The sequence below is a fragment of the Rhipicephalus microplus genome, chromosome 6 (genome assembly GCF_043290135.1).
Source record: "Rhipicephalus microplus isolate Deutch F79 chromosome 6, USDA_Rmic, whole genome shotgun sequence".
NCBI classification, from domain to species: Eukaryota; Metazoa; Arthropoda; class Arachnida; order Ixodida; family Ixodidae; genus Rhipicephalus; species Rhipicephalus microplus.
The window spans coordinates 193,265,863-193,293,088 of NC_134705.1; the positions used below are offsets into that span (position 1 = coordinate 193,265,863).

General features: G+C 48.1%; 1 protein-coding gene across 8 annotated transcripts in view; it reads right to left on the minus strand.

Annotated features, from left to right (window-relative positions):
- Positions 1-3,844: 3,844 nt before the first annotated feature.
- Positions 3,845-27,226, minus strand: part of LOC119167858 (uncharacterized) — a 63,058-nt gene continuing 39,676 nt past the window's right edge. For 6 of the 8 annotated variants that reach the window (XM_075867415.1, XM_075867417.1, XM_075867412.1 and 3 more), the window contains 3 exons: positions 7,886-7,972; positions 4,391-4,542; positions 3,845-3,931 (listed from right to left, as the gene is read on the minus strand). In XM_075867415.1, coding sequence (XP_075723530.1) covers positions 4,397-4,542; positions 7,886-7,972 — 233 coding nt within the window. In that variant the 3' untranslated portion in view covers positions 3,845-3,931; positions 4,391-4,396. The remainder of the gene's footprint in view (positions 3,932-4,390; positions 4,543-7,885; positions 7,973-27,226) is intronic. The other 2 variants (XM_075867416.1, XM_075867418.1) reach the window with 1 other exon arrangement.

Here is a 27,226-nt window from a genome sequence, read left to right on the forward strand (position 1 = left end):
CTTGTGGACTTCTCCAAAGCGTTGTACAAGGTAAAAACCAATATTTTGTTTAAAAAATTGCTCTACCAGTGATTCAAAAATCACGAAAACCAAGGACACACTCTCAAAGGAACAGCACGAAGGCTTTATTATAAGGGAAGACTAAATGAAACTAAACAAAATACATGTAGGATAGTTATAGGACCATATGCGAGCAAGAAACGAACAAGCACAATGACGCATTAACAAAGGTGGCCGCTAAGATAATCCCTTTCTGCTTTCTTGCTGCGTTACGCCTCGCGACGCGAAGGATTTGTCATCCGCATCATGAAGAACGCTTTGGCAATTTCACATGCCGTCTTATCTTTCAAGTGCGCTGACATCCGAGCACTACATGAGAAAACATATGACAGTAGGCGATTTCAATTTAGAGCGCACAAGCCCTGAGAGGGAACAAACTGCGCATGCGCTGAACATATGAGAGATGGGTGCGATTGCGTACGCTGGCGCTGCGCACGCTACAGATATCAGCGCTTACGTTGCGCCCGCTACCACCGCAGCGGACCGCACTGGCTGCACTCTCGCGAGATCCCGACATGTCGAGAGCCTAGCTGACAAGATGGCGGCGGCCGGCAACAGCACCACAGCTCCTATAAACGTCGAACAGCACGACGGCCACTGGCAGCATGGTGGTCAAGGCAGCGAACAAAGGTCGTGGGGAGTTGGGTCGTTGATTAGGAAATATTGTAAGTAGCCTGAACTCAGTCTTTGAATAAGTCCAGTGGATTGTGATCACTGCCAAGCTGGAGTGTAAAGCACGACGACCAGGCGCCATATTTTCCAGCGTGCGGGCTCTTTTGTCGTGAAGGTATTCTTAAAAGGACTGTAGAAGTTATTCTTAAAAGGACTGTAAAAGGTCTGTACATCCTCCGATGTTGTACGTTGCCACCGATGGCACGTACCCACTGGTGCCACAGGGAATGCGAGATAGGAGATGGTGGTACTTAGAGTGTTCACTATATGGGCGCACGGACGGACGGACAAGTAGACTAGAAGACGGACGGACAGATGGACGAACGCGTGGACGTGCGGACGGATGGATGGACTCACGGACAGAGAAACGGACGCATGAATGGACGCGCGGATAGTCGCGCGGGGACGGACGGAAGCAAGAACGAACAGACGAACGGAAGCATGGACACGCTGAAAAACGCTTCGCCCTACTCGTCATGATTCACTCTCTGGATATGCTGTCATATTTCTGTCTAATTTCGCACGATGTGCTTATGGACAGCGGCGTGGCGGCGGCGGACAACTGCGCGTGACCCGGATTGGGATGTCATAACAGCTTTCGCTGTAAAATATGTTGAATATCCCCAGCAGAGCTCGTCTTATATGAAATCTTTCCGGTGCAATAAACTTAGGAACACATTTATTTTAAATTTTTCAATGGTAAGTGTACTACAGTTTATAAATGTACGCGCACGAACCAGCATCGTCCTATAAGCTTGCAACACAGATAGACAATTAGCATGTTGCAGCTGCACTATAGACTGTTTGTAAAAATATTAGGATGTAGTAGATAAGTAAATAATAAGATATAGTAAATAAAAAGACGCAGATTCATTTTCTTTATTTTCCTCGAATCACAACAAGAAATACCGGAGCCTATTACGAAAAAAATGCCGGAGTTCATTGAACCAGATTCCGAAAAAAAACTCCGAAGCATTTCCCCGAGGGTGAACATGGTTAAGTGCGAATGCACGGGGTGATGCTATGAGGGGTATTTATTAATTCGCACTATTATATTTATTAATCACACTATGGTGCCTTTATGGTGTAATGGTTCCTGGGAATCGCAATTTGATCACACGGGGGAGTTTACGTTAACTCACTGGCGAATGCGGGAACGTCCACTCGCCGTTGAAGATTGCGAGCGGCGTCTTGACGCCGGCCTTCATCGCCCTTCTCCGCCTGACGCTTGCGTTGTCGTTCCGCTTCTTGGGCCGCGTTCGCGGCTCGATGCTGACGCCTCATCTCGGCCTCGCGAGCGCGCAGTTCACCATCCGCTGCACGCTTCGCCCGCTTGTCCTCGGCCTCGCGAGCGCGAAGTTCGGCATCCTCTGCACGCTTCGCCCGCTTGTCCTCGGCCTCGCGAGCGCGCAGTTCGGCATCCGCTGCACGCTTCGCCCGCTTACGTTCGGTCTCACGAGCCCTTCGCAGCACCGCCTTGTCTTCCAACGTCGGCGAAACCACCGCGGTACCGTCACCTCCAACGACGGGTGCAGTGCTGGCATTCGGTTGTACTGCATTCGTTGTTGATGGTAGCGTTGCCTCCGGGACATCCATCGCACGACCCGCCTCGACGGGAGACTGAGAGAGACGGCGGGCGCGCAAGAGAGAGGGGTGCGCGCGCAGCCAACACCGACTAAATTCCAAGGCCGAAAGGCTGCCGCAGTGACGTCAGAGGGTGGAGGCCCAGTTACGCCGCGAACGCTGCGGAAAGCCGGTGTTTCGTTCGCGTTTTAGGAGAACAAACGCTCCCGCTCTCGCAGCTGCTGCGGCTTGATTGGGCCGAATAAAAGATGTGCAAAAAAAAGTCTTACTGAGCATGCTCAGTTGGGTAACTGGGCCTCCAACCTCTGACGTCACTGCGGCAGCCTTTCGGCCTTGGAATTTAGTCGGTGTTGGCGCAGCTGCAGCGAGCGAGGAGAGTGGAGGAGCGAGCGAAGGGGGAGGGGGACGCGCGCAGCGGCGTTAAATATATAAGGCGCGTTACTGACACCGATATCAGCGTCGCGTCCGTGGCTTATTCGGTAGAGCGTCGCGCTGCGGCCCGCCAAGTCCTCTTTCTTTTAAAGATAGAGAGAAGACTGCGGACGCCGCTGACGGCGGTGGATGGTTTGGGATCGCTTATAAAGTGTATTCACACTTAAAGATTACACAATTTCCCCGAAGGGAAACCTGATGGGATGCGAAGCGTCAGCGTTGCGCACGGGTGACGTCACGGGTTTAACGGCGCTAACGCGGGTGCTGCGTTGAGTGCTGGAAGATTCTTTTGAAGCGACGGCTGGTGTTGGTCTTGTAGGTGACACGTACAGACATGTTCAATCGTGTAAGTTAGGCACTCTTTAGGTTTATTGCGCTTAAACCGACCAGTCATTGGTGTAGTGACCGATAGTCGCGGCAGGTGTTGCGGGCGAACGAACGAGGCGGCAGCTGCGGGAGCTGCGGCGAGCGTGTGGCAGGCAAGGGAGAGAATGACGTCCGTGGGTACTGCGAAGGGAGCGTGGCGTCAACGCGCAGCAGTGGTGTGACCTACTTTGCACAGCGCCAACACAGGCAGCGCGCGGCGCGTTCATACGGAGGGACAGCGTTAGACAGGCTAGTCAAAGAGTTGCTTCGAATCTAAGAGGACACAACGTGGTACGTGAGCTGAAAGCATTCACATAAAAAAGAAAATCCACAGCCACTCGTTCGTGACACGCAGCCACAAGAAAATTCATAACAAACTGTCAGAAAGGAGGCTCCTTAGTTTCCGCAAAATCTTTGGGCCTCTAAGGAGTAATCTTTCTGAGAAATCCGTATGAATTTACTTGTGGCCTTTTAGACAACGGTTGCCACTTTCCGTTTCGCAATTCTATTGACACCTTGCTGGAATTCCACAAAACTCATTTCTCAAAGTAATCAAGTACACAGCCGCCAGTGAATGTCTTCTTTGATATACATAGAGAGCATTCACACTGCCAGAAAATGGCAGTATTTATTCTGAGGACTTCATTTTTCTTAATTCAGCATATCAGTTTTGCAGAAGCATTCAATACAGATGAGAATAGAAGTATGGGAAAAATCGTGATCCACAATGTTGCAGGTTGGCACGAAGCTACCAAATACTTTATTTTGTCTTCTTCCTGGTGCATGCAGTCTTCCTATTTTGCCTTCTCCCTGGTACCTGCATGAATTTCAGTGTTACAACTTTTGATGCCTTTAACTCTTACCGACAATAAAACTTTAGAGACGAACATTCTGTAGCTCCACAGAAACACAAGCCCACTGCTACTGTCAAACTCTCTAAATTCTCGAAAACTTTCTTCTATATGACGCACGTTTTACTCGTCACCTTAAATCAGTGCGTATACGTACTCATCACGTTTAGCGTTACTTCGTTGTTAATTAAATAAAATTATTAGCATCTAAGGAATGTGTCTCAGTGATCTGTTTTTTGCACTAATCTTCAACTCTGCATATGTAAAAGGGTACAAATTCCTTAATAGCGCCTATAGTTGAGTGTGTCACCATGCGAGGCCAAAACAAGAGTGTGTGCCCTTTAAAATAGTTCTAGTTATCTTATTTTTACATGTTTACGCCCACCGTAATTGATTTAGGCTCCAAATTAACAAAAAAAGCATACCTGAGTTTATTCCCACTGTGTAGCATTCCCGACGGAGTAGCCTTCACCTTTGTACTCCTGTACAACATTTTTTTCTCTTGAGATACTGTTAGCCTCTCTCGAATTACCGGTGACGCTTTGTGCGGGCCCAGGCTGGTTTGAGGTTCCCATCACTGAAATAAAACAAAGAGGCAGCACTCCACGCTTATACACAAGAACAACTTATAGCAGCCACTATGATGAATGAACTATGCAGACCATCATAACATAACAAAAGCAGATTATCTTGCCCACCCTAACCCTGCGGCAGGGGGCGTGTGAGAGAGCTTATCCACTACCTGCATCTCCGCTTCCACAGTTGCCCTCTGCTCCTCATCTTTTTTTTTTTTTTTGTGGGGGGGGGGGGGGTGAGGTTTTTCTATTGGGCACACTGACATGCGCCGTAGCCGTGATTACAATGAAGATGATGACTATGATCATCAAGAACAACCACTGGCTTGTGCAGTACATGACATCACGATGTGTTCTACGATGCATTGCGTATTATTGGATCCAACAACCCCGTGTGCTCAGATTTGTGTGCACAATAAAGAACCCCGGGTGGTCAAAATTTCCGGTGCCTTCCACTACGGCGTGTCTCATATTCATATGGTAGTTTCGGAACGTCAAACTCTAATCATCAATCGTGGATCCAACACCAGTGGAACGTGCACGCACCTCGTCTTCGCGTACATCAGGCTAGACCAAGTACGATGAAGCAGTAATAACGAAGGCAAAACGAAATTCACAACTAAACACGACATCACTTATGACCAATAAACATTGTCCCTCATATACGTGAGTGAGTGGTCAATGTCACGACTGGTGACGGTAACACCGAACGGTCACACTGCTTTGCCCACACATCATTGTTTACTTCCTGGATATGCCGGGAGTTTTAGTTTACAGTGGATCAAAACTTTAATACTTCCAAAAGAGGGGACTGGCCGAGAGGTCGGTTATGCTGCTTAGAGGAGGTCAGCGGGGATACCTTGGGACACCGCGGCCTCCAAGAAAAAGGTACGAAGCATATACTCACTAGAACTGAGGAAATTAGTTCGAGCATGGGTGAAGATAAGTCGACTTGTCGAAACGTTGGATCAGGCACACAACTCTTGTTTGCTTGCGTTTTTTTGCAGATAGGATTGTATTCTAATGGCTAGCACGCCAACAAAGCAAATCAAACCATGCTGTTTATAGCTTTGAAACCAGTTAATTTATCAATGGCATGATCTCCCCTCCCCACAGTTTAATTAACGTTCTTTAAAAATATCCGGCAATGGTTTTTTTACTTGTGTATCTTTTTTTTACTTGTGTAACTGGTCAGCATCTTTCACTCACGATTGCGGTATTCCCTAACTAGCAAAATATAAACACAACTTCTGGCGTGTTTTCGTTTGCCGGTTCTAGTGAAGTAAATTCAATGCGCGAGATATGCACATACACACTAGAGTATTTCTTATTTTAGTTTTAGTATTTAATTAAGGCCAAACCTCTTAATGCGCCCGGCTTGTTGTCCGCCTATGCATCTAATGATGCGTGATCACGTGCCCCACCGCGGTGGTATAGTGGCTAAGGTACTCGGCTGCTGACCCGCATGTCGCGGGCTCGAATCCCGGCTGCGGCGGCTGCATTTCCGATGGAGGCGGAAATGTTGTAGGCAAGTGTGCTCAGATTTGGGTGCACGTTAAAGAACCCCAGGTGGTCGAAATATCCGGAGCCCTCCACTACGGCGTCTCTCATAATCATATGGTGGTTTTGGGACGTTAAACCCCACATATCAATCAATGATGCGTGATCACGCTCAGAATGAAGCGCCCAATACAGGGCGTAACAAGGCTACCACTGCTCAAACCCACTGGCAATGGAACGAAAAAAATCTAAAATATGAAAAGCAAATGAATTCTGCCTGCCTGTCTGTCTGTCTGTCTGTCTGTCTGTCTGTCTGTCTGTCTGTCTGTCTGCACCTCCTTAACTTCCGGTAGACCAAAACTTTTTATGGCGGGCAAGAGGTTTCGAATAATACTGTCCGGTCAAGGCATGAATCATGTGCACATCCTATCGTGTATGATGTGAAATCCTTCCCTCCGGACACGTGGGGCACAAATCTGTACACCTCAAGCCGTGCTTTGCGGGTATGTGCCACAGGTGTTCGACAGTTCATACCTAATCGAGCAATGGCGAGAACATGCATTGGTAATTTAAATGTGATAGCATTATGAAAAAACGACATCGGCAGCGTGGACCAGACTAATGCATAGAGAATGTGTTATGATCCTAGCAGGCATTGAACCTGAGCATTCTGCATGACAATCAAGTGAACCACAGAGCCAGGACAGGTCTCGCACTCTTTTGGAAAACGACCATGTGCAGGCATAGTGTTCGTGAAACATCAATTGTGATTTCAGTGCTCGCTATCTAATTTTATAGAAATGACATACGTATTACTCTGACGCAGCTGTCACGTCGGGTTACGTCAATTGTAGTTAGGTGCCACCCAATAAAGTCAATTTGTGTAGAACTGTCCAGATACCATCTTCGCAAGCACAAGTGCTACATATCACCTTACTGCTTCTGGTGTTGCTATAACCATTTCGCTGTTGGCATTAACGAGCATTATTAGAAATAAAGAACTGGTTATATCACAAACATACGTGACTGTGCAACATATGTTTCTGCGTACAAGTGTACGCATCTCTGACGTGATTCCTTAATTTTCGCTCAATAAAAAAATTACAAGTCACCTTTTCTCTTCGTGCTTCGTATAACATTGATCTCCATGTTCGTGAGATATGCCGAATATATTTGTTGTTTGCTTTCTGTCATTTTACTGTTTAATAGATCATAATTTAAAAGTTCTTCTATAGCTTTCATAAAATATGGGCTTTTAATCATGCGTTGTTCTTTTGTTTATTTTGGTTGTCCTGAAAATTTCCTAATTTAAATACGGAAAGTTATATCAGAGATGGCTTGATAAATACCTAAAAGGACATACATGGTTACTGCAAAACCAAGAACTACGTGTCTTAACATTGTCGCCTGTATGCGTTTTCGTACACTCTGTTCACCCTTCACAAGAGGCCCGCCTCAGTGACAGCGACTACCAGGCCTCGTATTCTGGTTGGATGCTCCAAATTTTGTAATTATATTGCAAAATATAGTGTATTGTCCTTAGTATTGACTATACACTGTTTGCTAGCGCGCGATCCTGCAGATTTATTCGAGTACAGCTCTTTCACATGTCGGCCCCACGAAAATGTTACCTCTACGGCCAGTACATTACGTGAAATTAGCGATGAGAAGTGGTAGATACCATTCCAGTGTAGTTGACGAAAACTTTAAGAGAGCTCTTATTATGATATCGTTCTACCTCTTCACCGTCACTTGTGAATAGTCACTTATTCAATTTTCGGTTGATATGCAGCTGATTTTTTCTACATTTATTGTTCGTTGATCACAATGGACTTTGGTACTCACCACCGCCACCTGCAAAGGTACTTCCATTTGTTCCACCACTGCCATGGGGATATTCCATATTCTTAAGATGGCTACTTGCGGCTGCGGCTATAAAATTCGTCATTACAAGTACATAAACACAAGAGAACACGTGCTACACTAGTTCAATCCCCTAAATGTCAATCTGCATTGCATTATTGTAATTAGGGCATATGTGTGTGTTATAGCCACTCTATATATGTTACGGCAAACTATAGAGCAACAATTTAAAAAAGTCAGAGCTTTGCCGCAAAGGCGAAGCAATAAACGCGATGGCAACAAATTGGAATGTCACGCGCCGAATCGCAAACAGATCGAGGCGTGCCCCGCTTTTCTTGCGCACAAATGACACACGAAACGTTCTCACAGGTAAAGATGAACGCGAATGAGCGTCTTAGTTGTTACGTCACTGTGTCGAAAAAAGCGCGCTTTTTTCGCAAACGTAGACCGTCCAACAATTGCAGTGACCTTTGCGTGGCCGGTAACTGTAACAGAAACGTTCTAGCGAAAGCACAACGCCAGCTAAGACGTGGGATCGTCCCCCACCACGAGATAGGGGCGCTTGAGCGAGCGCCGACCTTCTCCGTTCGAAAGGGCAAAGTACGCCTGGGAGACGAGAACGCGCCCTTCCGCGTAATCTTTGCGCCATCTTGCCGGTAATGCTAAGAACGCGATAGTCCCTCCCCCCTGCCTCAAGACGCACGCCGCCACGCTCTCAGTTCGCCATCTTGCTGTTAATGCTGAAAATAGTTCGCCCCTGATAACCCATTACCAGACGTAAGTGGCAGATATAAATAGCTTGCTGTTTGAACTTTGAAGCACGTTATCCGCGGTGGCTCAGTGGTTCACGCCTCGCATTCACGACTCAGAAGTTTCACGTTTGATTCTATGCGCTGGAGTCTTTTTTCAATATTTTTTCATGTTTTGAGTTTTCATATATATTGATTGATATGTAGGGTTTAACGTCCCAAAACCACTCTATGATTATGAGAGACGCCGTAGTGGAGGGCTCCGGAAATTTAGACCACCTGGGGTTCTTTTACGTGCACCCAAATCTGAGCACACGGGCCTACAAGTTTTCATATATATGTAGATACGTATACATATATGGCAAGTGATGGCGACGCCGACGCCGGCGGCAATATCTAGCGGGGAGTATCCATATAGTTTTTTTTTTGTTTCGTTTGGAGAAATAGATACGGAGCATACGGTTACTAGAGCTGAGGAAATTAGCTCTAGCCTGGGTGAAGATAAGTCGACTTGTCGAAACGTTGAATCGACACACAACTCATGTTTGCTTGCGTTTTTTTTTTGCAGATAGGAGTACATGTTTTCCTATCACTATCGCGCCAACAAAGCAAATCAAACCATGCTGTTTATGTATTCGAAACCAGTTAATTTATCAACGACATGATCCCCCCTTTCCACAGTTTAATTAATGTTCTTTAAAAATATCTGGCGATGGTTTTGTTGACTTGTGTATAAAGGTCAGCTCAACTCGTCTGCATCCTTCCCCCAAAATTGAGGTATTTCCTTAAGAAGCGTCCTGAGTTCTTTACAGATGCCTCCAAGTCTAACTCTTCTGTGTCCTACGCTGCTGTCGGCCCATTTTTTTCGGATGCTCGCCCTCTACATCCAAGCACAAGTATCTTCACAGCGAAAGCTTACGCGATACTTGTGGCGGCTAAACACATCAAGCAATCACAAATACAAAAAGCAGTAATTTATACGGACTCCCTCAGTGTGGTTACGGCTCTGCACAATCTTAAAAACAAAAACCCCTGTCCTCATCTCACTCTACTCTATTTTATGCACACTCTACACACTCGAACAACATGTTGTAGTGTGCTGGGTGCCAGGGCACCGTGAGATCCAAGGCAACGTGATGGCGGATCAGCTTGCTGCATCCGTCCACGAAATCAATTCCACCACACCCATATCGATCTCGCCCCTTGATCTTAAGCCGTCTCTCAAACGAAAGCTCAGGGACTACTGGCAGAGCAAGTGGGATAGACACACACAAAACAAGCTACACGCTATCAAGCCACACCTCGGCTATTGGCCACCTGTATCAAAATCACGTCTAACAGAGGTAACACTAACGAGGCTCAGGATAGGACACACATACACGACACACATATCTTTTGTCCGGTGGTGATCCGCCATTGTGTGACAGATGTGGTGAAGCACTAAATGTTCTCCACATTTTAATTCAGTGAAAACAATTGGACACTCTAAGAAAACAACACTTTCCATTACCCTACCGACAGCATATACCTTTACACCCGGCAATGTTCGTCGGTAGGGAACCGCTTTTTAGTCATAAATAATTGTTAGCGTTTTTAAAAGAAATTCATAGTTTTGATATCATATACCCGGGCATCCGGTTGGGAACTGCGCGGTACCGGGATTTGAACCACGGACCTCTTGCATGCGAGGCGGATGCTCTAACCACTACGCCATCGCCGCATTCTCCACTGCGCCATCGCCGCGTGTTGATGGAACTGCATTAAGAGGCCTGGGGTGCGGCCTCACCGGCAAACACCGCCGAGAACGCACTCCCTCACCAGAGAAGGATTGGCCACCCTGGTGCAGTATCTGGCCACTACCTCCCACATGATTACGTCAAATAACTCACGGCCCTCAGTCTCCAGCAGCTGCGAAGCAACTGACCACGGCGGCGGTCAGATCTGCAACGCAGCAGAGGGTGCTAAGAATCTCTGGATCCGGACAGGCCGCCATTGGAACCTGAACTTGGCAACGTTTAACGCTAGAACCTTATCTAGTGAGGGAAGTCTAGCTGTACTATTCGAGGAGCTAGAGGGTGTTAAATGGGATATAATAGGGCTCAGTGAGGTTAGGAGGACAGATGAGGCCTATACGGTGCTACAGAATGGGCACGTCCTTTGCTACAGGGGCGTGGCAGACAGAAGAGAACTGGGAGTGGGGTTCCTCATTCACAGAAACATAGCTGGCAACATAGAGGAATACTATAGCATTAATGAAAGGGTGGTAGGTATCGTAATTAAACTGAATAAAAGATACAAGATGAAGGTAGTACAGGCTTACGCGCCTACATCCAGCCATGATGACGCTTCAGTTGAAAGCTTCTATGAAGACGTGGAATCGGCAATGAGTAAGGTAAAAACACAGTATACTATAGTGATGGGCGACTTTAATGCAAAGGTAGGGAAGAAGCAGGCTGGAGACCAGGCAGTAGGAGATTATGGCATCGGTACTAGAAACGCCAGAGGAGAGCTATTAGTAGAATTCGCAGAACGCAATAATTTACGGATTTTGAATACCTTCTACCGAAAACGAGAAAACCGCAAGTGGACATGGAGGAGCCCTAATGGCGAAAATAAGAACGAAATAGACTTTATAATGAGTGCACACCCTGGAATCGTGCAGGATGTGGAAGTGATTGGCAAGGTACGATGCAGTGACCATAGAATGGTACGGTCTCGAATTCGCCTAGACTTGAAGAAGGAACGACAGAACTTGATACGCAAGAAGCCAATCAATCAGCTAGCACTGAGAGGGAAAGTACAGGAATTCAGAGTGTCACTGCAGAACAGGTACTCGGCTCTCAGTGAGGAAACCAACCTTAGCGTAGATACAATGAATGATAATCTGACGAGTATCATTATGGAGTGTGCAGTGGAAGTTGGAGGCAGGGTAGTTAGACAGGACACTGGCAAGCTTTCACAGGAAACGAAGAACCTAATTAAGAAGCGTCAAATCATGAAAGTGTCAAGTACAACAGACAAAATAGAACTGGCAGAGCTTTCGAAGTTGATTAATAGACGTAAAGTATGCGATGTAAGAAGGTATAACATGGAGAGAATTGAACACGCTCTGAAAAACGGAGGAAGTGTCAAAGCATTGAAGAGGAAACTTGGGATAGGCAAAAGTCGGATGTATGCACTAAGGGACAAAGAAGGCAAAATAACTACCAATATGGATAGGATAGTTAAGATAGCGGAGGAGTTTTACAGGGATCTGTACAGCAGCCGAGACAACCACGACCTTAATACTATAAGAACTAGCAGTAACCCAGATTACACCCCACCAGTAATGATAGAAGAAGTCAGAAAAGCTTTGGAGAGCATGCAAAGGGGCAAAGCTGCTGGTGAGGATCAGGTAACATCAGATCTGCTGAAAGATGGAGGACAGATTGTGTTAGAAAAACTAGCCACCCTGTTTACGAGGTGTCTCCTGGCGGGAAGAGTACCAGAGTCTTGGAAGAACGCTAACATCCTCTTAATACATAAGAAAGGAGATGACAAGGACTTGAAGAATTACAGGCCGATCAGCTTGCTCTCTGTAGTATACAAGCTATTCACAAAGGTAATTGCTAACAGAGTAAAGAAAACATTAGAATTCAATCAACCAAAGGAACAAGCAGGATTTCGAACAGGATACTCAACAATTGACCACATTCATACTATCAATCAGGTAATAGAGAAATGCTCAGAGTATAACCAACCACTATACATAGCCTTCATAGATTACGAGAAGGCGTTTGATTCAGTAGAAATATCAGCCGTCATGCAAACACTGCGGAATCAGGGCGTAGATGAAGTATATATAAACATTCTGGAAGAAATCTACAGGGGATCAACTGCTACCATAGTGCTTCATAGAGAAAGCAACAGAATACCAATCAAGAAGGGTGTAAGGCAGGGGGACACAATTTCCCCAATGCTGTTTACCGCGTGCTTACAGGAGGTTTTCAGAAGCCTAGAATGGGAACAGTTAGGGATAAGAGTCAATGGAGAATACCTTAGTAACCTGCGCTTCGCCGATGACATTGCATTGCTGAGTAACTCGGGGGACGAATTGCAACTCATGATTAAGGAGTTAGACAAGGAGAGCAGAAAAGTGGGTCTTAAAATTCATCTGCAGAAAACGAAAGTAATGTACAACAACCTCGGCAAAGAGCAGCGCTTCGAGATAGGTAATAGTGCACTTGAAGTTGTAAAAGACTATGTCTACTTAGGGCAGGTAATAACCGCAGAGCCGAACCACGAGATTGAAGTAACTAGAAGAATAAGAATGGGGTGGAGCACATTCGGCAAGCACTCTCAAATTATGACAGGTAGATTGCCACTATCCCTCAAGAGGAAGGTATATAACAGCTGTATCTTGCCGGTACTTAGCTACGGAGCAGAAACCTGGAGACTTACAAAGAGGGTTCAGCTTAAATTGAGGACGACGCAGCGAGCAATGGAAAGAAAAATGGTAGGTGTAACCTTAAGAGACAAGAAGAGAGCAGAGTGGATTAGGGAACAAACGGGGGTTAAGGATATCATAGCTGAAATCAAGAAGAAGAAATGGACATGGGCAGGGCATGTAGTGCGTAGACAGGATAACCGCTGGTCATTAAGGGTAACTGACTGGATTCCCAGAGAACGCAAGCGGGTTAGGGGGAGACAGAAGGTTAGGTGGGCAGATGAGATTAAGAAGTTTGCGGGTATAAATTGGAAGCAGCAAGCACAGGACCGGGTTAACTGGCGGAACATGGGAGAGGCCTTTGTCCTGCAGTGGACGTAGTCAGGCTGATGATGATGATGATGATGACCCGGGCATCCCGTAGCACGACCTCTGCAGAGAGGTTTTTGCTGCAGTGGCTATACAAGAAAGCACTTGCCTCACAGCCCTTGGACACAAGGGCGCTGATGAGGCACTTGTGCTAGTGCCAAATATTTTTACATGATTCTATTATTAAAACCTTTGTCACCCTTTTTACTATGCATATCACGTCACTTTCGCGTCTTTAATACTTATGTTTTTACCCGCATTATCGCGAGGAATTTTAAGGCCCCTATACAGCCACGCAACATATCATTGCCCACATCTCTATACTCATTGAAATGGTGCTCTTTGGCCATCAATTGGCCCTTGCGCCATAAAGCGCCTCACATCATCATCCCTAAGAAGCAAAATGTGAATACAACTTCACGCGTGTTTTCGTTTGCGGGTCCACTGACGCAAATGCAATGTGCCAGATATGCACGTACAAACTAGAGTATTTCTTATTTTAGTTTTAGTATTTATTTAAATGCTTTTTATGCACCCGTCCTAGCTGTTGTCCGTGTATGCGTGATCAGCCTCGGAGTGAAGTGCCCAATACAGGGCGCCACAAGGCTAACAGTGCTCAAACCCGTGGTCAATTGGAAGAACGAAATCGAAATTATGAAAATCAAATGAATTCTATCTATCTATCTATCTATCTATCTATCTATCTATCTATCTATCTATCTATCTATCTATCTATCTATCTATCTATCTATCTATCTATCTATCTATCTATCTATCTATCTATCTGTCTGTCTGTCTGTCTGTCTGTCTGTCTGTCTGTCTGTCTGTCTGTCTGTCTGTCTGTCTGTCTGTCTGTCTGTCTGTCTGTCTGTCTGTCTGTCTGTCTGTCTGTCTGTCTGTCTGTCTGTCTGTCTGTCTTTCTGCACCTCCTTAACTTCGGGTAGACCAAAGCTTTTATGGGAAGCAAGAGGTTTCGAATATTACTGTCTGGTCACGGCATGAATCGTGTGGAAATCCTATCGTATATGATGTGAAATCTCTTCCTCCAGACACGTGGCGCACATACCTGCGCACCACAAGCCATGGTTTGCGAGTATGTACCACAAGTACTCGACAGTTCATACCTGATCGACGAATGGCGAGAACACACATGAGTAATTTTAACGTGACAGCGTTATAAAAAAACGATAACCGCAGCGTTGACCTGACTAATGCATAGAGAATGTGTTATAGTCCTAGCAGGAATCAAACCCAAGCATTCTGCACAACAATCAAGTCAACCACAGAGCCAGGACATGTATCGCACTATTTTGAATACGACCATCTGCAGGCATAGTGTTCGTGGAACGTCCGTTGTGATTTCAGTGCTCGCTATCTGATTTAATATAAATTACATTCGTATTCCTCTTATGCAGCTGTCACGTCGGGTTACGTCAATTGTAGTTAGGTGCCACCCACTAATGTCAATTTGTGTAGAACTGTCCAGATACCATCTTCGCAAGCATAAGTGCTACGTATCACCTTACTGCTTCTGGTGTTGCTGTAACAATTTCGCTGGTGGCATTAACGAGCAATAATAGAAATAAAGACGTGGTTATATAACAAACATACGTGACTGTGCAACATATTGACACGTGTTTATATGAAAAAGAACGATGATAGGAATGTTTTGTAGATTCCAGCTAGTGGGTCAGGTGGTTTTTCGGGACGACAACGAAGCAGGTATCTTGCTGTACAGCTGACCCTGAATACGCTCTTTTCGCTGCCGTAAGCTGCTGTCATCTTTTGTTCGCGTTGCACTGCGACACTGGTGGAGGTGCTGGGCCGCGACGCTGCCCGATGCTTCACACTCCTAGTGGGAGCCGTTCATCCAGCCCGGACGTGCCTACTACAACCCCTGTCCATCGATTCAGTCGTCGGCTACGAGGTATTCCTCCAGACTGCAACCCCTCGCAGAAAACCTCAACCAGACATCTAGAAATGGCTAACACCAGCACTCAGCCTGTACTTCTTGGCACCAGTCCTCCCGCTCCATCTCAGGTAACGTTTTTTCAATCGCTGGAGCCTAAACGCTTTGGTGGTGGTGCACACGAAGATGTAGAAGACTGGTTAGTGTGAGGGATAAGGTTCGGGCAATCACGGCAACTTAAATAATCGTTGTCGAGACTGACGAAGACATTTGCAACTTGAGTTATAAGGCTTTAATGCCACGAAAAAAAGAAAAACCGATAAAGAAGCTTGGCGTGTTACATGGCAACAGCGAAGAACTGCCTTAAGTACGAGCACGACACACGTTCTCGAAAGACAAGGTCTGACGCTTAGCGTAGTCCCCCACTGCACTACACAAGGTTTGAAACACTTCACCGTGTGACGTCGAAGGCAGATGAGTCGATGCGTTGCATTGCGTCTTACGCCGACATCAGCGATGCCTCAGGCATGGTCGGAGCGGAGCGTGAGGCAGAGTCGATGTGTGGCAAGCACGTCCCGGACAGCCAGTAGTAGGCCTAGGTCTGGAAAACGCCCGGATCCGAGTACAACGGACCGGCGCCGGCTGCTGGATCACACGGTAGAAGGGAGCCAGGCTCGTGCGGACCACAGGCACAGGTAGGCTTCGGGACCACGACCCGACGAGCGCTTCAGCCTGCCACTGTTTCGTTCCGATCCTTCTTCTCGAACGCCCCGTCGTCGTCTTCTTTTCTTCTCTCTCCCCATGGCTTGGCTTGACTTTGACGACACGATTCCGCCTTTTCCTTGTCTCATCGTCATCTTCGTCGGTGTACGGCACAGCACAAACTCACAAACATCGCGCACAAGATGAACCTACCGCGCATATCATGACAAAAGTCCCCCCTTTCAAAAGTTTTTTTTTCTTTTTTTTTGAAAAAAAAACTGTCCAAAGTGCGCGGGAGACAAGACTTACGACAAACAAATGTACAGAACTGTTGCACCAAGAGAATAGTCTGTATGTGAGAGTTCCTAGGCATATGGTACATTATTACATTAATGTGGTATAGCTAGCACCTACACCTGTAGCCTGCTCATAATCAGCACCTATCAGATGCATCTGTACGTGATACGAAGGGTTTCTTTATGTCAACAGCCTTGACTACTGGCGTATATGCTAGAGCTTGTTTGAGGGTTTCAAATGCCTCTTCTCTTTCGGTATTCCACGCTAACTTGTTCTTTTCCATCTTTCTTGTCATTTCAGTCAGTGGTTTCGCTTTCTGGGCATAGTGAGGTATGAGGTCTCGGTAATATCCCGCCAAGAGATTGCACATATCATCGCGTTGTGCTTCGTCTAAATTACTTCCGAGTGTGACCGACTCAATACCTTTCCCTTCATTTACTTTAAATGTAGGGAGGGGTGAATCCGACTCTCCTTCTTCGACTACAACGAACGATGAAGCTTGACTAGTGACTTCTGGTTGACGTTCTTCGTAGCGCTTGAGCATGTTTATGTGAAACATTTTCGTGGTGTGCCCAAGGTCCAACCAATAGTCGTGGTCATTCTTTTTTCCTGTAACCGGAAATGGCCCCTTCCAGTGCATAAGAAGCTTGTTTTCCCTGGTTGGTAGCAATATAAGAGCCCGGTCACCAACTTTGAGCTGTCGGGTTTTGGAGGTTCGGTCATAATACTTCTTTTGCGAGTGTTGAGCTCGGGAGAGATTCTCTTGAGCCAGCTTCAAGGTGCGTTCAAGACGTTCTCTCAGATCAAGCACGTATCCGTAAGTAGTCTTGATATCTTCCTCTAGGTCTTCCCCTGTCCAGAGTTCCTTCAATATATCCAGGGGTCCTCGGACGTGCCGGCCGTAGATCAGTTCAAACGGCGAGAAGCCCATACTGGCCTGAGGTACTTCTCGATAGGCGAATAACAGAGGTGCAAGAAGTCGGTCCCATGACTTCGGCTTCTCTTGGCACAACCTGCGCAACATCTGTTTCAAAGTGCCGTTGAACCTTTCGACCAAGCCATTGCATATCGGGTGGTAAGGCGTCGAGCTCAAATGTCGAATAGCAAGCAGAGCATTCACCTCTTCCATCAGGCCTGACGTGAAGCAAGATGCTTGATCACAGAGGATCTCCCGCGGAAATCCTATTCGAGAGAACATCTCCAGTAGTCCATCTGCTACTGTTGCCGAATCAATTGCGGGCAAAGCCACCGCGTCCGGGTACCGAGTGGCGAAATCCACAAGGGTAAGAATGTACCGATTACCCTTCTTTGAAATCGGCGTCAGAGGTCCAATGATATCAACGGCCACACGTTCGAATGGTGTGTCAATCAAAGGCATTCGTCCAAGAGGCGCCTTGCCTACTTTGCCTTTGGGATATGTCCTTTGGCATGCGTCGCATGATTTTACGAATCTTCGTACCTCCTCCTGTACACCGGGCCAATAAAACGACTCCAAAACTCGGTCCTTCGTCTTCTTGATACCCTGGTGACCAGATATCGGTGATTCATGTGCCAAGTGCAACACATGGACACGCAACGCCTTTGGAACCACCGCTTGTTGAACTGATTTACCCGGAGTCAAGTGGTAAACGCGGTACAAGATTCCTTTCTCGAACATAAATGAGTGGTATGTGGCTCCTTTACCGCGGATGAGGGTGTCCACTTTCGCCCTACAAACATCCAGCGACCGGTCTTCCTCTTGTTTTTGGCGAAATGACTCCTGTGTCACCTCTAAGTTTCCAAATTTAGCAGTCGTGAGCTTCCGGCGATGTCCTTTGCTTGAAACACCAACCATGACTGTGCTCTTCGTCCCGCATCCATCCTTGGATTTCTCTTCAGAATTCAATGCCTGATTAGTTTCCGACTTCAGGCTCGCTGACTCCTTCCACGTTGAGTCGGGGTCATTAGCGTCACGGGCGCCGGGAACATTTCCTACGATGACATCGTAAAGTGGCGACGTCATGCATTTGACTATCGCATTTCCGGTGAAATAGGGCGAAAGAATCCGTACTTCTGCTTCCGGTACCTCGATGCAACTACCATCGGCCAATAAAATAGTGGCGGTAGTACCCGTCAGCGCATCATCGGGAACGAGGGAACGTCGCACGACCAGGGTGTTGCTTCCAGTATCCCTCAAGACTGATACAGTATGTCCAAACACTTCTCCCTGTAACACCGGTAAGTTTCGTGTAGCTGTTGCGGTGCGCGTTCGGAGTGCACTAGCAACATATTCATCTTGTGATGAATCATCGGCACATCGGGGCGTCTCGGACTTCTGGTCAGTAGACACGATGCAAGATGTCATTTTCTTTGACCCGCCGTTGCTTGGGCATGCTCTTGCATCGTGGCCGGGCTTCCGACAGTGCCCACAGAAGACTCGTTGGGGTTTCGTGCGGCAATCAGATGCTCTGTGGCCGGGTCGATCACAGACGAAACATCTACGAGGAGGCTGGGTATAAGTAAATCCTTCTTGCTCCTTGGGAATGTTGTTTGCAGACTTGGTACGAAATACCAACAAGTTTGTTTGCCGCTGGGCTTCCAAGAAGGTATCAGCTGCTTCTGCCATTTCTTTTACCGTCCTGCATTTCTTCTCCCTTAGAAAAAGTGCCAGGCGATCGTGGCAGTTATTCAGAAACTGCTCAGCTACAATGAGGTTGCGCACGGATGCAAAGTCCTCGTCCGTTTCCGACATTTCCAGCCATCTATCGAAGTAACTCTGTAATCTCGTGGCGTACTGTTTACCAGTTTCGCCGTCTTCAGGCTTGCTTTGCCGAAACTTTTCGCGATAGCCTTCGGCTGTGAAACGAAACCTCTGGAGCAAGGCCACTTTCGTACTCTGGTAATCCATTGAGTCTTCTGGCGACAGACGACCGAAGACTTTCAATGCTTCCCCCCTGAGGCATAAACTAAGCGCTGTCGCCCACTTCTCCTCAGGCCACTCTTGACCAACTGCTACGCGTTCGAACCTCTTGAGATACGCATCGAGATCGTCACGCCCCTCGTCAAACACTGGGATCAGGTTGTGAGGATTGATCAAGCACGGGCGGCTTTGACTCCTCTCAGGTTCGCGGTCCCGCGCTGTTGGCTCTCGGCTACCTTCAACCTCAGCTAGTCGAATTCGCAGTTGAAGAATTCTCTCTTCTATCTCCAAACGTTCCTTCGCCGCCTGCCTTTCCGCGGAACGCTCTTCACGCGCTTGCACAGATTCCTCATGAGCCCGCTCTAACCGCGCGTCTACCCACGTCTTTAGCTCGGCTCCTTGAAGCCCCATGCGTTCCGCTAGCGTTATAAGCTCTTGCTCACTCATCTTCCCTATAGATTTCAACCCAGTGCAAACGGCTTCGTCCTGTCGCGCGGACGCCAATTGTGAGGGATAAGGTTCGGGCAATCACGGCAACTTAAATAATCGTTGTCGAGACTGACGAAGACATTTGCAACTTGAGTTATAAGGCTTTAATGCCACGAAAAAAAGAAAAACCGATAAAGAAGCTTGGCGTGTTACATGGCAACAGCGAAGAACTGCCTTAAGTACGAGCACGACACACGTTCTCGAAAGACAAGGTCTGACGCTTAGCGTAGTCCCCCACTGCACTACACAAGGTTTTAAACACTTCACCGTGTGACGTCGAAGGCAGATGAGTCGATGCGTTGCATTGCGTCTTACGCCGACATCAGCGATGCCTCAGGCATGGTCGGAGCGGAGCGTGAGGCAGAGTCGATGTGTGGCAAGCACGTCCCGGACAGCCAGTAGTAGGCCCAGGTCTGGAAAACGCCCGGATCCGAGTACAACGGACCGGCGCCGGCTGCTGGATCACACGGTAGAAGGGAGCCAGGCTCGTGCGGACCACAGGCACAGGTAGGCTTCGGGACCACGACCCGACGAGCGCTTCAGCCTGCCACTGTTTCGTTCCGATCCTTCTTCTCGAACGCCCCGTCGTCGTCTTCTTTTCTTCTCTCTCCCCATGGCTTGGCTTGACTTTGACGACACGATTCCGCCTTTTCCTTGTCTCATCGTCATCTTCGTCGGTGTACGGCACAGCACAAACTCACAAACATCGCGCACCAGATGAACCTACCGCGCATATCATGACAGTTAGACCACTATGACCGTGTTGCGAAGATCAACCAGTGGGTGACTCAGGAAAAGCTCGGCCGAGCCTACTTCTATCTTGATGACAGCGCTCGTACTTGGTACGAGAACAGAGAAGGCAACCTGTCCACATGGACCGACTTTCACCAGAAGATGGTTGAAACTTTTGCCAATGTCGACAGACGTGACCGCGCCCACCAACTACTAGAGCTAAGGGTCCAAAAACCCAATTAAACGGTCGCCATGTTCGCAGAAGACATGACACGTTTATTTCGGAGGGCTGACCCGCAGATGACCGAAGATAGGAAGTTGTGCTACCTCATGCGTGGCGTGAAAGAGCAGCTGTTCGCCGGAATTTTGCGCAACCCGCCAAGCACTGTAGAGAACTTCATCAAAGAAGCGTCGTCTATCGAGCGGGCCCTTCACCAACGCTGCCGACAATATGACTGCTTGTGCAGCAGCCCCCAAATTCAGGCCGCCGCTGTGACGTTTGACAGTCATAGCTCCTTACGTGACTTCATTAGAGAGATTGTTCGTGAAGAACTGCAAAGGCTGCGGACTCCGGTAGTGGATACACCCATGGCATCTGTCGCTCAAGTCGTCCGTGACGTAATCCGCCAAGCATTCTCGACAGCTGATTCTGCCCCCGAACAACGTCTCATCACGTACGCCACCGCCCTTCGAAGCTCCCCACCCGCTCCGCCTTCATACTACTCGTTACCTGCAACTGTTCCTTGGTCACCACCACAGGGGAGACATCGTGGCGCCCACCATCCAGCCCCCATACGACCAGTCGTCTTCTGGCCTGCCATGGCCTTCGTCGCGTGAGGAGTCATCACGGAAACCACAGCTTCGCCGAACAGACACCTGGCGCACTGTCGACAGGCGTCCACTCTGTTTCAACTGCGGAGTTGTAGGCCACATAGCCCGCTATTCGCTGGCACCGCGCCGATCCGTCTCGCCCTCTCAGGCCATGGTTTGACAGTCGACATGCCAACGACTACATATCCCGCCGTGGCGATGTCGGTTCTCAAGGACCTCCGGTATCTCTACCCACATTCGACGGCTGCCGTAACAATGATGACGAGACTATAACTAATTACGAGCCGGTCTTCCGACATCGACCACGCTCTCCTTCTCCTGCTCAGTCACCTTCGTTGCAGCGCCGCACTTTTGCCGACACCAGAGGAGCGAGGTCACCCAGCCCACACCGGGGAAACTGAAGGCGGCGACCTCAGGGGGTGAGGTTGCAGGCTGTCAAGACGAAGAAAAAAAAGCCCCCATTACTCCCACCTCAGGACGCTGTAAAGCCGACAAGACGTAATACCAACGAAACTGTGACCCCAGGCCTTACCGTTCTTGTGCATGGACAGCAAGTCAAAGCTTTAGTCGACACCAGGGCTCACTTCTTTTTTATCAGTGATGACCTTGCCGTACGCCTCAAGAAAGTAAAGACAGCGTGGACGGGACCTCACTTAAGGACGGTAGGCAGTCAATTACTGATGCCTGTCGGAATGTGCACAGCAAGGCTCGACATCGGTGGCGCTACTTTCGTGGCGACGTTCGTCGTTCTCGCTTCATGCTGTAAAGACCTGATTATCGGAATGGATTTCTTGAGAGAACATGGCGCCGTCATCAACATCCCTGACAGTGTCATTACGTTTCACAACAACAGCCCTACTTTAGTCGATTGTTCAGAGCCGATACATATGTCTTGTTCAGGACCTTTGCGTCTGACGGATGATGATGTGGTCGTCCCGCCATGATCGTGTACGCTTGTTTCGGTGGCAGGGGATGAGCCGTTTGACGGCGACGGTATTGCTGACCAAATAAGCTCGCTGATATTTAGCCACGGTATTTCAGTTGCTCGAGGTATAGTCACTGTCACTGCTGGACGCACAAACTTGCTGCTCACTAACTTCAGTACTGAGCACCGACATCTCCCGAAGGGTACAGCCGTCGCTTACTTTGACACTACTGCAGAAATCCAAGGCAGTTTATCGGCCCTAGACGAAGCACCTCAAGAAGAATCAGTACCTAATCTTGACGTTGGTACTACGTTGTCAAGGGATGAACAAACGAGACTTTTTGAGCTGCTAGCTTAATTCCGGGACTGCTTTTCATCGACATCACGGGTTGGTCGAACGCCGCTAACAAAGCATCGAATAATTACCCACGACGAAGCAAGGCCTATACACCAGAATCCTTATCGTGTGGCTCCAAACGAACGGGAAGCGATGCAGTAAAAAGTCACTAAAATGCTTGAATATTATGTGATTCAGCCATCACAGAGCCCGTGGGCATCACCTGTAGTATTAGTTAAGAAAAAGGACGGTACCCTGCGTGTTTGCGTGGATTACAGGAAGCTGAATCAAGTGACTAAGAAAGATGTGTATCCGCTTCCACGTATTGATGACTTCCTCGATAGGCTTCGAAACGCTCGCTACTTTTCTTCAAAGGACCTCAGTAGTGGATTTTGGCAGATCGAGGTAGACCCAAGAGATCGGGAAAAAAATCGCTTTTGTGACGCCGGATGGTTTATATAAATTTAAAGTTCTACCCTTCGGTCTGTGCTCCGCGCCCGCTACTTTTCAAAGGATCGTGGACACTGTACTTTCAGGGTTAAAATGGAAGACCTGTTTAGTTTATCTAGACGACGTCATAGTGTTTTCCCCAACTTTTGACGGGCATCTCAAGAGGCTAGAAGTTGTTTTACGAGCCGTACGCTCCGCAGGCCTCACATTGAAACCAGAGAAATGCCACTTTTGTTTTGAAGAACTGCTGTTTCTTGGTCATGTCGTCAGCTGCACCGGCGTTCGGCCTGATCTCGAAAAACTTGAGGCCGTGGCACAGTTCCCAGTACCGTCCGATAAGGAAGCTGTCAGGCGCTTTCTGGGCCTATGCGCCTACTATCGCCGGTTCATCGCCGACTTCGCATGGATTGCGTCACCGTTAACTCGCCTCACTAGACACGACGCCACCTTTGAGTGGAACCACGAACAGCAAGCAGCGTTTAATGACCTCCGCCAACGTCTTCAAACACCTCCAGTGCTTGCTCACTTCGACGAGCAAGCGCCAACAATGCTTCACACTGACGCAAGCAATGTAGGCCTCGGAGCTGTGCTTGTGCAGTGGCAAGAAGACACGGAACGAGTGAATGCCTACGCAAGCAGCACGCTAACACGCGCTGAGGCCAATTATTCAACAAATGAAAAAGAATGCCTCGCCGTGGTCTGGGCAGTTATGAAATTTCGCCCGTATTTGTATGACCGCCCTTTCAATGTTATAAGTGACCATCATTCACTCTGTTGGTTGACTAATTTAAAAGATCCAACCGGCTGATTATCGCGGTGGAGTCTGAAGTTACCAGAGTTTAATATGACGGTCACACACAAGTCTGGGAAGCGCCATACGGACGCCGACTGCCTGTCTCAATCACCAGTACAGTCAGCTTCTGTTTCTGACGACGACGATATGGCCTTCCTTGGTGTTCTCGACGCGTCCACGATTGCCCAACAACAACGAGGGGACCCTGAATTGCTTGATTTGATTAATTACGTGGACGGACGTTCTTCGAGGGCACATAGAGTCTTTGCAAGGACATTATCGTCGTTTTGCTTACGCAATGGCGTCCTCTACAAAAGAAACTTCATCCATCGGAGCTCCCTATTTGCTCGTTATTCCTGCACCCCTTCGAACTGAAGTGCTCCAAGCATGTCACAATGAGCCGACGTCTGGCCATTTAGGCTACACTCGCACATTGGAAAGAGTACAGCAGGGATACTACTGGCCACGACTCACAACAGCCGCCAAGCACCACATTCCCACTTGCATCGATTGCCAGCGACGCAAGTCACCTCCAAAGAGACCCGCCGGTCAGCTGCAACCAGTTCAGGTTCCACGTACACCGTTTGAACAGATAAGAATGGATATTTTGGGACCCCTTCACACTTCTACCGCAGGGAATCGCTGGGTTATAGTCGCAACAGACTACCTAACCAGGTATGCCGAAACAAAAGTTATCCAAAAGAGCACCGCAGTGGAAGTGGCGAGATTTTTCATAGAAAATATTGTGCTACGCCATGGTGCCCCGACTATCGTGAGCACAGACCGCGGAACAGCATTTACGGCAGCTCTTTTAGACCACGTCCTGACGCTTAGTGGAACTCACCGTAAGACCACTGCGTACCACACGCAAACGAATGGACTAACGGAGCGCCTCAACAACACGATTGAAGACATGCTGTCGGTGTACGTGGATGTCCAACATAAGAATTGGGACGAAATTTTACCCTATATCACGTTCACATACAATACGACTAAACAAGAGACGACTCGCACGACTCCATTCAGCTTGGTTCACGGACGGGAGGTACGGACTATGCTGGATGCGATGTTGCCACTTGAATTGGACGCTACCGACACAGGCGCTGACGTGCTCACTGAAGGAAGAAAGGAAAATAGAGGGAAAAGAAAGGCAAGGAGGTTAACCAGCCTATAGGCAGCCGGTTTGCTACCCTGCGCATGGGAGAGGGATGGGGGAGATGAAAGAGAGCGGAGAGGGAAGATAGAAACAGCACATTCGGCAGCACACGCGCGCACACTCAGTCATAGTCCAGTCTTGTCTTTCGCGGTGGGTGACATTGCTCTTACAGTCGCTTGTTCAAGTCGGTGTCACGTAGGAATTTCAACAGAGCCTTCGTCGCCTTCTGTTGCAAGGTCTTCTCTCGGGCACTTGACAAAATAGTGTCTACAGACATTTGGCTGTTGTCGATGCGCGCAAAAGCAGACGCCAGTGACTGTCTCTGGATTTCATACAATGGACAGTCACACAGGATGTGGTGTAGCGTCTCTTCGCAATGACAGGCATCGCAGAGAGCGTTGTCGGCCATTCCTATGACAAAGGAGTAAGATTTTGTAAATGCCACTCCTAGCCATAAGCGATGAAGAAGGGTGGCTTCTCTTCAGTCGAGTCCAGTGGGCATGCGGAGAGCCATCAAAGAGGACAGGTGGTGTTGACGATTCGTATCGATGCTTGGTGGGCACCATAGTGAAAACGTGATTTCACGCGCAAGTCGTCGAAGATTACTGGCATAATCAATCCTCGAAAGTGGTATGGCTTCTTCTCGTGTTCCTTCAAGGGCTGCCCGCGCGGCAGTAACGGCATGTTCGTTCCCTATGATGCCGCAGTGACTTGGCAACCATTGAAGCGTCACATGATGCTCTTTCTCGAGTAAAGTGTGGAGAAGGCATCGAATTTCGAAAACAAGCTGTTCGTACGGGCCGCGACGCAGTGCTGAGAGCACAGAATGTAGGGCAGCCCTTGAGTCGCTGAAAATCGACCATTGTTGCGGTGGTTCTCGATTGACCACACAAAGTGCAGCGCGCAAAGCAGCGAGTTCCGCTGCTGTAGATTGCGTGGAGTGGTCAGTCCTAAAGCTGATGGTAACACCTCTTGCTGGGATAACTACTGCCCCTGACGAACACTGGTGGTTCGTGGAACCATCGGTATATACATGTATGCTGTCTGAATATTTCTCGTGCAAAAGAAGGAGAGACAGTTGTTTCAGCACGGGCGACGAAAACTCAGATTTCCTCCGGATCCCTGGTACACTAAGATGCACTGTGGGTCGAATAAGACACCAAGGTGGTATGGATGGTTTAGATGCATGAGTGAAGCCCGAGGGAAGTTTATCGTTGTATTTCACGATAATTTTGGCGAACGATGCTTGGCACCTCTCTGAAGGCAACAGTGCAAGGTGATGGCCAGGGGCACGTGCGAAGTGTCGGATGTGCGTTCTCAGGACTTCTACAACAATGTGAGTTTGTATCGGATAGTCACCAGCAATTGCAATTGTTGCTTTTGTTGACGTACATCTGGGCAGACCGAGGCACACTCTCAGCGCTTGGGCTTGTACTGCCTGTAAAACACGAACATTGGTCTTGCAGGTATTGCACTCTCAGCGCTTGGGCTTGTACTGCCTGTAAAACACGAACATTGGTCTTGCAGGTATTGCTAAGCACGGGCAAGCTATATCTGAGGAAACCGAGAAACAGGGCCCTGTAGAGCTCCATCATTGCGTCTACTGACATCCCCCACGTTTTTCCTGCCAGGAACTTGAACAGTTGAGAAATAACGGTCAGGCGCTTCTTCATATAGGTCACATGCGGACTCCAACAGAGGTCCCTATCAATAATGATGCTCAGAAACCGGTGGGTTTTGGCGTAAGAAATCGGTAGCCCGCAGATTGAGATGACATAAGGGGTCATTGCTTTGCGAGTGAAAGACACCAGCGCGCATTTTTCTGGTGATATGCTGAGAGCTTGTTTGAACAAGTAGTTGGCAATCATAGTTGCTGCTTTTTGAAGCCGGGAACGTATCTGAGGACGTGTGACTGCCGATGTCCAGACACAGATGTCGTCTGCGTATATTGAGATTTTAATGGTGCTTGGTAAGTATTCAGCAAGGCCAATTAGTGCAAGATTGAATAGCGTCGGGCTAAGAACTCCGCCTTGAGGAACACCCCTGGAAGTATAGCGTCGCGTAGTTGGGCCATCTTCTGTTAACACAAAGAATGACCTTGCTGCCAGGTAACTCGAAATCTACCGAAAGACTCGACCGCCAAGGCCAACCACCGCAAGAGCACCCAAGATGGCTTCATGTAGTACATTATCATAAGCGCCTTTCACATCTAAAAACAAAGCTGCAGATAGTCGCTTACGGGATCTTTCGTGCTGAACG